Source organism: Pinus tabuliformis, chromosome 1_2, assembly GCF_031772625.1.
Source record: "Pinus tabuliformis cultivar Carrire ecotype Pingquan chromosome 1_2, CPIR1, whole genome shotgun sequence".
NCBI lineage: Eukaryota > Viridiplantae > Streptophyta > Pinopsida > Pinales > Pinaceae > Pinus > Pinus tabuliformis.
Genome location: NC_142298.1, coordinates 253375498 through 253389996, shown reverse-complemented (window position 1 = coordinate 253389996; position 14499 = coordinate 253375498). Strand labels below are relative to the sequence as shown.

Here is a 14499-nt window from a genome sequence, read left to right as displayed (position 1 = left end):
AGACAGAAACTAGTTACATTTTCCAACAAAGATCACTTAGATTTGGTTGGGTTTGGTTAGATATAGGGGTCGTTGGTGTTGATTTTAAAGACTTCTTTCACATTGATCATTCAATAATTACACCAGACATGAACCATATACAGTAGGATCATAAAGAAGCAGCCACGCAGAAACGCAAGAAATTTACCCTAGGAAAACTCTCATGGGGAAAAACCCAGCAACCCTTTCACTAGAGAATTCTTCAATTCAACAGAGAAATCTAAGTCAACAACTAGGTCAAACTTGATCTAAGGTCCATCCTTCTAGTCAAGTCAACCAGGCCCATGAAGGCATGCTCTGTTCTTGCCTCTTTACTGCCTCAGAAGTCAGCCTTTTTTTCTGCCTCATTAAAGGAAAGCATTGAAGCCTGCTCCTTAGTGTTGCTGCGTTAATGATGTTTATGTAACTGTTTTGAGGACATTTACTTCAGAGTTGCTATGTGCTAGGCCATAGGCCATAGCATCATAGCAAGGGTTTCTTAGTGACTGCGTGGAGGGTTGTTAAATGCTACAGCTAGGCCGAGTTTGAAGAAAGGAGGATGCAGGTCTGTGTGGGCAGTTTTAAGGTAAGGGAAAAAGCTGTTTTGGTTGGCTGTAGGTGACAGTTAGTGCAGCAGCATGATGACAGTATGTACAACAGCATGTATAGGTACAACTGTAATGATTGCAGCATAGTGGAGGCAGTATGTACAGCAACATGTATGGGTACAACTGTGAGTGGTGCAGCATAGTGCACCATGATGGGTACAACCATGACTGGTTGCATCTCAGTGACAAGAGCAGCTCAGTGAATGGGTGCAGCACAGTGATGGGTGCAGCATGATGATGAGGTGCAGCACAGTGAGGTGCAGTATGGTGATGGAGTCACCTTAGAGGATCTGTTGAAGCAGTTTGCCTTCACCCAAGTTCAGATCAGCTACCTCATGTGACATCTTCTTAGAAAAGATCTCTGCTCTTATTTTGGAAAGTCAAAATGTTGACTTCTGATGTATATGTACTATCTCTCTCTGCTGAACTATTGAAGTTCATATAAGAAGAATTGACGAAGGGTTTCCCCACATTGGGGTTTGTCCCTGGCGCTACCTTTGTACTTGGAAGTGTTGGGATTTAATACAAATATAATTTTCTTTTGACTCTTAGCATTTAAGAATATGCTTTACAATCATAATGACTCAAGTATGCATTATGAATACCGACCATAGTTATCAACAGTTGTTTGCAGGAGTAGATAATTAAGGAGAGATTTATTGATTGAACAAAGTTGCAGGGAAAAGGGTGTGGAGGTCTGTGGTGAGCGTAAAGGAGAATTTAGGTGCATGGAGAAGGATGTAGATTGTAGAAATACATTGCGACAAGAGTTGCAAAATGTAAATGTAGGGTCTTAGTGGAAAGGGGCATCATGAAGTTGTGGAAATAAATATGTAGGTTGTGTGCATAGTGACAAATAAATGTGAAAAAACTACAAAGAGGTTTTCTGAAGATTATTTTGCACCTGATGCTTCAATATTCCATTGCCGTTGATCTCTTTACTACCATTCAGGTGCAGAATTTAACTAATTCCAGCTGCACCTCTGTGACTTATCGCTTGATTAACAGTTATTGAGATGATATGTTTAGGTTCCGATTGCTGAATTCCAAACCAATTATACAGCTTGCACCAGTGGTATAAAGCAAGTAAAGTAGCCATTCTTCTTGTTAATAGTTGTCAAACCATAATTGAAAAACTCCTCAAAATGAAGTTTATAGTTCTTGAACTTCAAAAACATATACGGCCACCATTAGATTGTTAATTTGAAGCCAAAAAATGTGCACGTGCAAGAGGGTATTCTTTACCACGAACCCAGACACTTGTCTGTGACCACTGTATTTCTTCCCAATCCAAATTCTCCTCCAAGGCCTGCTTAGAATAAATACTGATTTCAGCCAATATAGTGAATTTTGAATATTGAAATTCATACTCCATGGTTTTCCTAATTCATGATCTAAGTAAACAGTCAAAAATCTACTTCAAATTAAAAACAAGAAATGTCTGAATTTCAGGAGAAAAAAAACTTAGTCAACGATATCATTCAAACTTTTCCCATCAAATTACAAGGAAAACTACAGCACTCGAAAGCAATCCCTTTCTAGAACATCTGATATGAGTATTACCTCAACATGCTCTGGTGGCAAAGGAACACCGATGGAACGCATGACTTTCTGAGGCAATGGTTGCTTGCAACGAGCCCACTTATACCTATCAACACTCTCTACCATGATCTGTGCTTTATCTCCATCGTAGTTGCCACGGTTTTGACTCTTATCTCCATTCTGAGAATGAATAACATGTTTCTCACTGTCTGTACCAGCTACTGTTTTGTCTACTCCTCGATCAGTGGAATTCATAGCCTGAGAAGGTGCCGATGTAGCTGTAGTAGCACCCAAAGAACCATTGCAAAGAGCCTTTTCAACATCATAGGAAAGCTCATACCTATAAACAGCAAACACCCAAAAAGACAGGTTATTCAGATGAATAGTATTTTTAGATATCCCACACAAAAACATGGGACATAAATAATCAAAACATAACCAACTGAAAGAAACAAAGGATTTATATCTTCATTTACAACAAACTAAAAACAATCCAAGCAGTTTGTAATATTATGCTGCTACACTAAAGATGCATTAAAATATCCTTGAATGGTACTTCAGATACTAGATAACATTTTCATATGATAAAGTAGATTTCAGCAAAGCATGACAAACTCATTTTATTTGCATAAAATGTTTGAAGCCTGCTACAATAAGGATAGGCATTATTTTTAGTATCCTGGATTAATGCGTAGAAATAATATACAAATCTTGTTACCAAACTTATGTACTCTGATCTTATGATGCTTACCGGTTGCTATGAGTCTCTACATACAGTACCTCACCCTTCTTCAAACGTGCTGATGTGTACTGGGACTTTTTGAGGCCTCTATCCGCAACTATGCTTAGGCTGTACTTCATCCTAAAACCAAATAGAATTGGGAAAAAGCATTAAGCACCATACAAGAGCCATAAGGTACTAGAATAAAACCATTTATAGTGAATGAAAATTACATATATTGCAGCTTGGCAGGTGAATGAAATATTTAACATATAATGCACCTAAGCATGTGTATTAACAATCCAGTAATGCATATTAACATGACCTCAAAGACTCTGCTAGCCTAATAAAAGATGCATGACAACACACGATTTGCCAAACATTAACATCATGCATGAAAATGGGATAGCTTAAACATTATTTCCTCATATTTCTTCCCACTAAACACTGCAGAGGACTCGATGTTTGAGTAATAACTAAAAATTCTAAACATTCATGATAATGACAAAACATATTTAACTATAAATGTCAGATGCTTCAAAATTCAACATTGAGGAGATATGCCTACATGACTATGATCGAACTTCCATCAATGAAGGCACTAAACAGTAGTTTCCCGCTGTTGAAAATGCATCCCAACCTCATATGGCACCTCAAAAGATCAAATCTTTATAGAAAAATTATGATTTTCCCAGAAATTGACTGTTCATAGATTCTCGATGTAAATACTTATAAAAATAATCTAAGTTTAAAGTCACAGCCCATCCCAACACCAAATTGATGTATCAGACCCCCTTGTTTGTTGGACAAGGGACCCCCTCTGAGCAGTGATTTTACTGATTAAGTCTACAGAAGTGTACATACCCTACTGCCCTCTAAACTGTGACATCCTAAAAGGAAACATGTGCTCTTAACCATTAGGCCCACTCAAACTGGACATGTAGAGATTCAAAATATAATGGAAAAACATATTTAGCTGTAACGCGGTTTGTAAGGGAATTCATACCCTGAGATGTGGACGTCCCCATCTTGGACATGTCCTGACTGGGACAGGAAACCCACTGGAATGTATGGGATGCCCTGGGACATCCCCACAGATTTTAATGTTTGGCTTATCCCCACTGAATTGGGGGATGTACCCAGATCCATGTAGAGGAGCCATATATATCCCCAAAAAATTGAACAGAAGGAACACATGAAAAGTGAATACATTTATATCTCTGTATCTATTACTATTTACTAACCCTACCCCAGTATCCATGTGAACAAGTTTTTGGAGATCCATACCTGGCACTCCAAACCCATACTCAACACACTCCTCTACCCCAAGTCAATTAGTTCATGTTTGGATCAAATTTGGGGACAACGAAATTTGAAAATACTTAACCACTGCCAAAATAAATATGATAAAATTTGCATTAAGTTCAACACAGAAAATTCGGTGAATACCATTATGACTTCATATATTCAAACAAAAAACAATATCATTTTGACCCAAAAATACATCAAATTAAATATCATGACATGCGCTTATACTTCTCAAAAGCATGTTAAAATATATATGTGTGGAGTTTTGTTTTATATTTTTAATTAAAAAAATAAAATTTAGAGAGCAAATACACACAAATCTGACATTTTATAAAAAATTATGCTTGGCCATAAATTCGCCACGACTTAAGATAGGGCCAAAGTGTATCTTTCGAAGAAAAATTTTCAAATGCAAAGACTAAGGCAGTACCCTGTATTCATGAAATGTTGCTATAATATCAATATGCTTCAAATGTTCACAATTAGAATATGTCCATAAAATTAAAAGTTCCAAAGTTGCAAGAACGATGACTGTCAATAAAACAAACCAAACTGGAGTTCTCATGGCTTTTACACAAACAAATAAAACTGGAAACCTAAGTTGCACTGAAACGGATACAGATATGGGGTTTGAAAAGGATACGGCAAATTTTCAAAACATATGGATACAATACAGCAAGGAAACAGCATATGTATCTATATATATAGATATATATATATGAATTTCATATTACCAATCATCTTTTAGAATCTAGATTTTATATCTAAAAATACATGATCATCATCATGAATGCAACATAAACAAATTATCATCATCAATTCAGCATAAACATTGTTATCATCATTCAAAGAACGTGTCATGCATGGTAGATGGTATCTATCTTCCTTGCATGGCAATTAAAAAGCCCATGGGATCATTGGGATATTCCATCAAGACCTATTTGAACATTTCAATCTTCTCAACGTCAGCTTGGTCTCTTCACTATATGCAGGCAAAAGATTGGCTAGAGAAGATTTGTTATATTGGAGGGATTTATGAAATCAAGAGAAAAATCAATGACAACTAACAAAACCTTAACCAAACTGAAAATTAATCGCTCAAACAAATTTATTTACGAAGACATTCGTCAAACCCTTCTGTTTGTATTTTTGAACATCTATCTTTTTCTTCTTAGTAAGAATCCTTGATAAATATATGGCGTGTTATTGTTTATAAAGATTTAGAAGAGACGTTATGAGACTCTGTTTATAGTGAGTTTATTTTCAAATTTGATTTATTCATTTTTATTATTTATTTACGGCTATACAAATTTTCACGTTTTTTAACATTTCAAGGGTGGATTCCGATGACGATTTTTGTGGATTCCAGAAACGGATCCAAAAAAAAATTAAAACCCTTGGAAACATATACAATTCCAAATCCAAAGTTTCCGATTTTTTGAAACAGCACAAAAATGCTTTCACAGTGTTTCAGACGAGGATTGTACCCATTTCCGTTTCGGAAACAGGGATCGGCATTTCCGACAAATTTCTCAGGCATTTCCGGTAACTTAGCTGGAAACATATACTCAGTTATTTATTGCCATTGTGAACACATATAATAATCATATTGTTCAAAGCAGTGCTGCAAATATCTCTGACCTTTTTTGATATTTCTGATTTTTTACAAGCTTTTCAGGTAGCTATTTTTTCCGATATTTTCTGAGTTTCTCAAGGTCAAGTTTACGCTTGTCAATATTTTCTGATAATTTCCAATAGGTTTATATCCAAACTCTCAGTGATATATTCCCCAGAACAATATTTGCAGCATCGGTTCTAAGTTCCTCTTGAAATGTGATTGCCCACAAAAGTTCATAATCATAAAGAAAGTTTAAACAGTAAGTGCATAATCCACCTGAGCAGTAAGTGATGAGAAACTTACCAGCAAGATGAAGCAATCAACTTAATTATAAAGTTGTGAATGCAGAACCGTTGTGCTCCAGTAGTTGATCCAGCATACCACAACAAAGTGTGGGTAATAGCTCTCTACCCAACCAACCCCTCAGTCAAGACAATTAAGAGCCCCAAGCCCTCAATCAACTATTCTGCCAATGTCTATTCCTTGATTTCCCCAAATATTCTCTGGGAAAAATATGTCTCACATCCTTCTCCTCATTCATTAAATAGAACTCTTTTGCCCATCAAAGCAAGGAAAAAATCCATGCACAAGACCCAGTTGTCATCATACATTTCTGTTTTTATATTAATATTTACTCAATTTAGCTTTTTCAAAGATTTATCTTTACTTTCTTTTACCCTTTTTCTTTTATTAATAAAATAGCTTATTTTATTTATTCATTATGATCATTTATTTTATTTGTTATCGCTATTACTTATTTAATAATAACATGGAGCAATATTGTTAAAATTGGCAACTAGGGCCAAATTCCACCTTGGATAGCTTATTTCATGGAGATAATTATTGCATCGAATTTCTCTTTTCGAGAGGACCAAAATTGACCTAGAAATCACCAAATTTGGATAAGGAATTCGATATGTCATGACCTTATCAAGGCAGGAAATATTGAAAATTTGAAATTTGAATTTGCCTCCACAAGTGTCAAGGTCAGCTTCACCTTCATCATGTCTAATTGTATATAAGGGCATACTCCAACCTCATATCTCATCATCCAAAAGGGGCTCCAAATATGTCTGAGATAGCCGAGCTCTTGACAAGGACGAAGGATGGTCTGTTTTGGATTTCTTCTTCAGCAATTAGGGCCGAGATTCCTCAGATAGACGGCCGCAGGACTTGCTGAAATCTCTGGGTCACTTGTATGGGTAATCCTGTCTTTACAGGTCCAAATTCAACCTCAGGAAGTCAGGCCGAGTTTGGGTATTGTCTCTGAGCTGATCTATTGTCAATTTGAGGAAGAATTTCTCCCTTTCTGTGGCCGCACTTCAGAGTTACTACTCCAGGTAGTTCCGCAGGCATGCATCAGCTTAGCCAGAGGAGCCGAGAAGCTTATCATGTGTTTAGATCAGTTATAAGGGCCAGCAAAGATCATCATCATGCATTCCTAGAGAGGCCGCAGCTGAAATGGGGAGTTTCTGGGGCAGCTAAATGGGACAATTGTGATTTACAGGAAACCCTAACCAGTCCAAGCTTCATTAGTTGCATGTCATAATTGTGTTGGGCCATCTACTTGTTTAGGGCAGCAATATTGGATCTACAAAATTGGCAAGTCATTTTGAATCACTGTACTCTCTCTGTTGAAAATTTGATATTAATAATAAGAAGATTTGATCAAGGGTTTTCCCCATCTTGGGGTTTTTCCCTGGCTTGAGCCCAATTCTGTGTTCTCTTGTCTTGGCTTGTCTTCTGCATATGATTACTCATGTTCTTTCTTCAATTACTGTCAATGAATAATAGTTTATGTGATTGCTATTAAAGGAAATGGAATTAATCTTGGGCTCATATGAATCACTGAAGTAATTGTCCAAGCAAAGAACATGTTAACCTAAAATTAACATGGTATCAGAGCTCAGGTGAGGACAAGCCCAAGGAAGAGAAAGCAATCACTACGGAAAAATTGTGGACAAATCTCCATGTTCTCCTCTCTCTGCAAGTCTGAAGTGCTCAGCTGCAATAATGCCAAGCTAAGGATCTCTGTTCTAAGAAGAAGTATCCTTCAAAGCTGAGACCTTTATCGAGGTCTATAGGTAACCCTGAGGAGCAGTATCGCAAGCATCATCAGAGGGATAGGGTTTTTTTATCATTTATTCTAGGCTCTTGAAGGTTCAGTTCTATTGCAGGGTGCTTTGCAAAATCTAGCGTTGGGTGGTTTTCTTTGAAAACAGGGTTTCTCGCTCTTACTTACCCGTGGAGTGATTTCTGAAAATGAGCGAAGCATCTCTGAGATCATCTGCAGTCAGATTGATATGGGTTTTGGTTCGTTGGGCACATCATCTTTCCAAAAAGGGCGAAGTTTGAAAATCCTTGATAAACGCTTAGATTTGTCTGTTGGTTATTGGGACACGCTGGGCTACATCTCTCTTTGGATTTTGCTGGACCTTGCAGGAGCTCACTCAATAAATTCGTATACCAAGGAGAAGGACAAATCTGAAGGTCTTCTTTAAGATTCAAGAAGTTCTGCTAAGTTTTGGTCCTGCTGAGCAAAGCTTCTTTCTGGGTGACTTGAATTTTATCTTCTGCGCTCATATCTTTTGCGGCCATGATCTTTCTCCTTGAGAGGCATGAGGCCTTTAGGACAGGATACATTTGAAGTTTTGGATTGATCTCACTAAGGTTTCGGCCCTGGCATTAGGGCATCTCCCAAAACAGCTTGATCTCTGAACTTATTGCTTGAGCAATTTGAGTGACATCTTGACAGCAAATTCTTCTGGCTTATGTTTTACATTGCAGCTTCATTATACATGCTAAAGGCTTATAAGCATGTAGTCAATCTCTGTGGCAGCAAGGAATTTTCTTTTTGTATGGCCTCAACCATCAATCCAACACCTGATTCAAACTCATTTAAGTTGACCCATTTATACCTCTATCCTAAAGAGGCCTACTACCCTGGAAATGAATCAGTGCATCTTGCAGAATGTACATCGCGGAGCCTAAAGTTCGCACCCTCCTTATAGTATCTGTGATCTCTGCATATTAAACAGTAGTGATGCAAAGCATGGTAATGATGTATATGGGAGTCACTCTTGATGTATGAACGTGAATTTGACAGTAACTTTACAGCTAGCTTAACATGTGGCAACGTAAATTATTGATGACAGTAATTTGGTGGTTATAGAACTATCACTATCATAATCTCTAACCTTTACATAGCATTGATGTCTTTTACACCGCACGAATTGTGATTATTTGAAGTTTCTCAGCCCAAGATTTGTATTTGCATGATTATGCTTGAACCTGTCTCACCGTTCTGGAAATCAATAGCACAATTTTGAGCATAATTCACCTGCTAACAAAGGATAGAGGGACCTTATATAGCATCAAGAAATCAATCTTTCTGCGGCACATCTTTTCCATGAGCTGGAGTCTTTAACCTAGATATAACAAGTTTGTGAAAGCTTGACCTTTGACAAGAAATGACTATCATGCTGGTGACCTTGTTATACATTCTGATGCATGAGAGAGATTCCATAACAGTGACCCCTTAACCAAAAATTAATAGTATGGCATCCTTGCAGTCCAGAGGCCGTTATGGTATTTTAGCAAAGTCATTGATATATGATTCTGATCTAAGTTGATCTTGGACATCTATCCCTCTGTTGAACCTCCAGCTCCTCTTCAAAATCCTCATTGTTCAAATGAAGAAAGAGGCACAGTTCTTCTGTTGTTTCTAGCATAATGGCATTCGTAAAATAATGAGTCTAGAAGACCTAGGACAATGGATCATTAGTATGATCTCATCACTCAGACAGCAGCTCAAAAGGATTATTGCATCTGTACATACTAAATGATGTTGATATATGTTTCTGTCCATTGACATAATCAGCCCAATATCAGATGAGCCATGAGGCTCCCATTGACAATCTAATACCATCACCAAGATCTAGTCTTGATTTTCAGAAAGCAGCCTGGCACTATTACTTATATGAAGGGATCTTTGGTTAAGATTGAACATTGAGCTCTGGGAGCTCCTGGGGGCTTGCGGTACTTCTTGAGCTATGAGCTATCATAGGGTGAGTGGTTCACCTTCCCCTATAAGTGTGTGGTGTAGGGTGAGTGGTTCACCTTCCGCTATAGGTGCGCGGTGTAGGGTGAGTGGTTCACCTTCCCCTGTGACATGTGTGTAGGATGAGTGGTTCACCTTTCCCTACTATTGATAACACGTGTGTAGGGTGAGTGGTTCACCTTCCCCTATAGGTGCGTGATGTAGGGTGAGTGGTTCACCTTCCCCTGTGACATGTGTGTAAGATGAGTGGTTCACCTTCCCCTACTATTGATAACACGTGTGTAGGGTGAGTGGTTCACCTTCCCCTACTAGGGATGAGTGGTTCACCTTCTCCTATGGCATATGAGCGGGATGAGTGGTTCACCTTTTCCTATAGGTACCCCAATAAGAGATGCATATAGGCATTTGTTGACATGTCAGTGGGATGTGGTTCATCCTTTACCCACATGTAGGATGCTCATTCCCTAGGATTGATGGTTGACATGTTGATGGGACGTGCTTCATCCTTTCCCCACATGTAGGATTCTTTCTACAATTGATGGTTAGCATGCATGTAGGATGCGGTTCATCCTTTTCCTACTCCTGGTGGTTTGCATGCGTGTGGGATGTGGTTTATCCTTTCCCTATGTGTGGTTGTGACATGTGTTTGTAGGATGTGGTTTATCCTTTCCCTACGTGTGGTTGTGACATGTGTTTGTAGGATGTGGTTTATCCTTTCCCTACGTGTGGTTGTGACATGTGTTTGTAGGATATGGTTTCCCCTTTCCCTACGTGTGGTTGTGACATGTGTTTGTAGGATATGGTTTCTCCTTTCCCTACGTGTGGTGTTGAGCAGGATGTGATACATTCTTTCCCTCCTAATGTTCCTACATCATCCTACCCATGTAGTTCGGGACACATGGGAAGTACCTCTCATCTGACCAATGAGTTGGGAAAAGTGAATAGGGAGCATAGCACTATCGATGGACACATCACGTATTGTCGTACTCCCTATGTCTAGAATGCATGATGTTTAACAACTTATCATCTCAGATCAAGTTTGATTGAGGTTTGTCCCCTGTTTATGTGGGTTGACTTTTGTTAGTGGAGAGTGGCAAGGTCTTGTGATTCACTCTCGATTGATTCTTCTTCATTAATCATATCAGTGTTCAGTAGAGCTGAGATGAGATGAGATACAGAGATGGTACATGACAACAGGATGGCATGATGATCGATGATCGATGGATTGGCAGGTTTAATTCTCCCTAGTTGGGGGAGTGTTAAAATTGGCAACTAGGGCTAAATTCCACCATGGATAGCTCATTTCATGGAGATAACTATTGCATTGAATTCCTCTTTTCGAGAGGACCAAAATCAACCTAAAGACCACCAAATTTGGATAAGGAAAAATATTTATTTATTCAAAATAAATTTTATAAGTCATGACCTTATCGAGGCAGGAAAATTTTGAAATTTGAATTTGCCTCCACAAGTGTCAAGGTTGGCTTCACCTTCATCATGTCTAATTGTATATAAGGGCATCCTCCAACCTCATATCTCATCACCCAAAAGGGGCTCCAAATATGTCTAAGATAGTCTAGCTCTTGAGGCGGACAAAGGATGGTCTGTTTTGGGTTTCTTCTTCAGCATCTAGGGCCAAGATTCCTCAGATAGACAGCCGCAGGACTTGATGAAATCTTTGGGTCACTTGTATGGGTAATCCTGTCTTTCAAGTCTGAATTCAACCTCAAAAAGTCGGGCCGAGTTTGGGTATTGTCTCTAAGTTGATCTATGGTCAATTTGAAAAATAATTTCTCCCTTTCTATGGCCGCACTTCAGAGCTACTACTCCAAGTAGTTCCGCGGGCATGCATCAGCTTAGACAGAGGAGTCGAGAACCCTATCATGGGTTCAGATCAGTTCTAAGGGCCAGGGAAGGGCATCATCGTGCATTCCTAGAGAGGTCGCAGCTGAAATGAGTTTTCGGGGCAGCTAAGTGGGACAATTGTGATTTACAAGAAACCCTAACCAGTCCAAGCTTCATCAGTTAATTGCGTTGGGCCATCTACCTGTTTAGGGCAGCAATATTGGATCTACAAAATTGGCAAGTCATTTTGACTTATTGTACTCTCTCTCTCTTTGTTGAACATTTGATATTAATAATAAGAAGATTTGATCAACGGTTTTCCCGTCTTGGGGTTTTTCCCTGGCTTGAGCCAATTTTTGTGTTCTCTTGTCTTGGCTTGTCTTTTGCATATGAATACTCATGTTCTTTCTTCAATTATTGTCAATGAATAATAGTTTATGTGATTGCTACTAAAGGAAATGGAATTAATCTTGGGCTCATACGAATCACTCAAGTAATTGTCCAAGCAAAGAACATGTTAACCTAAAATTAACAAATATAAACTCCCCCTCCCCCCACACCTCCAATGAACTTCATCCCGAAGTTAACTTTGATTATGTAACTTATGAATTTTTTTCCTCCTTGTATTTTCCACATCAGCCTTTGTTGAACTAGTTAAGGCCATCGACTATAGCGGGCATTGAAAGTTCACATCACAACTCGCGAGAAATGCGAGTACTCCCTAGCATTTCTTGTTAACTTTCAAAACCCCAAGGCTCCAAACCTCATCTAGTTCAATATGCACATACCCCCAGTAATCTCGAAACTGACCTAAACTCCCTCCACAACTCCGTAGGTACATAGCCCTAGGCATCAAAATTCCAATCCCATGACATGAATAGCAGGCAACACTCCAACCCTTCTATAGACTTTGGCATCACAACTACAATATCAAACACTTGACCCTCTCAATATGGTGTTATGTCCCATCAAGAATTATACAAAGCTAAAAAAGCATTGGCCTAAGTAGTTGATTGATTTTGTTCCCAACCCATAAGATGTTACTTTATACTATATAGATACTCTCCCTCGTAGGTATGGACTCCTATGACCCCATAACGTAAACCAACCCTCTCAGCCCACTAATGGATTCCTTATCAAATCATCACTTCACAACATGCAAGCAATGCATTAGTTATAATCATTAAAACATCATTGTTATCAACATACTAAATAGCAAGGCACCACATGCTTATGTATGCCATCATTAAACATCTCATCATAAAAACTACATACAAATAGCACATGCCATCACATCATGAAATACCATCATAATATGATAGCATCAGTGTATCTTTATGAAAGATATAAATTACATCAACATAATAAATGGAACCACATGTTCACATAACATCATAAATATGATAATCATCTCAACACATGTCACATGTGGAGCAACAAAACATCATGAGCATTCATATCATGATTACTCAGCAAAATCACATTCATTAACCCGCATAAATAATTAATACCAGTAGTTTTAAAACTAGGTCAGTTTGACTCGGAATTGGCCTGGTTGACCGAGCCATACCCTTGCCCAGACCGATTAGGTCAATTATCCGGTTCGGCAGTCGGTTAATGGACTGGCTGGACCAATTGAGCCCGACTTAAACCGGGTGGTCTCGGCGGTAGGAAAAAAGTAGGGTTAGGCGGACTTGAAATCATTTTTTTTTGTTTAAACCAGTGTTTTAAGATTCGGCCAGCTCGGAACCGATTCAACCGAGTTGGTCCGAGTCAAGGCCTCACCAGGTCGACTCGGCCAGTGAACCGGTTCAGTCGGTCAGGTTATTACCGAGCCAGCCGAGTTCGATGACAGCGGCCCGTGAACAAAAAAAAAACGATTTTTTTTTTTTGCTTTTGGGGGACTCCAAAGTTTTCACTATGATATTTTAATGGTTTTTTGTCCCTAAATAAGTTTATCTCGTTTGATCTTGAGAGGTTTGTTTAGGTGGTATCACATATGTAGTAGAGATTCCTTAAGGGATAGCTTCATTCTTCTTCAAAACCTTCCAATAGGTTCTTTGCCCCTTTCTTAAATCAAACCTAACTTTGTGGCCCCAACCTTGGCCCTCCAAAGATGAGCATCGAGCCTTGAGTTGATTCCACATGATGCTACACCCCTTGATGAGCCTCCAAATGCTAAAACACTAAACTTAAAAGCTTGGACGTTGGACTATTTGATGATATGCCCAAATGGACTGAAGATGCCCCCTGGCTGGCCTTGACCCTATTTTGGTGGATGGTGCCTTCTTCCAAAGCACAGATGAGGATGGTTATCATTGAGATGACTTAGGAGGGCTAGCACATACCTCTTTGATGCCAATGCTTACCCTTAGGTGCCATGTCACTCACATGCTTGAAAAGGGTGACATAGGGTCTCTCCTAGACGACATCATGGTGGAGGATGCACCATTTGAAGATGTACACATGCACTTTGGGACTTTCTTGGAGTGAGGAACACTCTTAGACCCTTGTATTAGCTCCTTGATGACTTACAATCTATTTTGGAGGATAACACCATTTCTAGCCTCCTTGGTTATGTGTATTTGTTTTGATATCTATATCATCATCATGTATGTATTGGACAGTGCACTGGGTGCCATTTTGATATAATGGATATATTCATGAGTCTACTTTGATCATATGTTGTCTTCTATCTATATTCTAACACTGTGTGTTTGGAAACATGAATTAAAATCTTTAAAATTATGTTTTTTATTATATATATATATATATATAT

At 38.6% G+C, this 14499-nt stretch overlaps 1 protein-coding gene across 2 annotated transcripts in view; it reads right to left on the bottom strand.

The window, feature by feature from the left end:
* Nucleotides 1–1561: 1561 nt before the first annotated feature.
* The window catches only part of LOC149205324 (uncharacterized), a 52134-nt gene continuing 39196 nt past the window's right edge, over nucleotides 1562–14499 (bottom strand). Inside the window, exons 1-4 of one of the 2 annotated variants that reach the window (XM_089395000.1) lie at nucleotides 6119–6385; nucleotides 2920–3030; nucleotides 2190–2508; nucleotides 1562–1935 (exon numbers count right to left, since the gene is read on the bottom strand). In XM_089395000.1, coding sequence (XP_089251126.1) covers nucleotides 1825–1935; nucleotides 2190–2508; nucleotides 2920–3029 — 540 coding nt within the window. In that variant the 5' untranslated portion in view covers nucleotide 3030; nucleotides 6119–6385 and the 3' untranslated portion in view covers nucleotides 1562–1824. Of the gene's footprint in view, nucleotides 1936–2189; nucleotides 2509–2919; nucleotides 3031–6118; nucleotides 6386–14499 lie in introns of those variants that run through there. The other variant, XM_089394999.1, reaches the window with a different exon arrangement.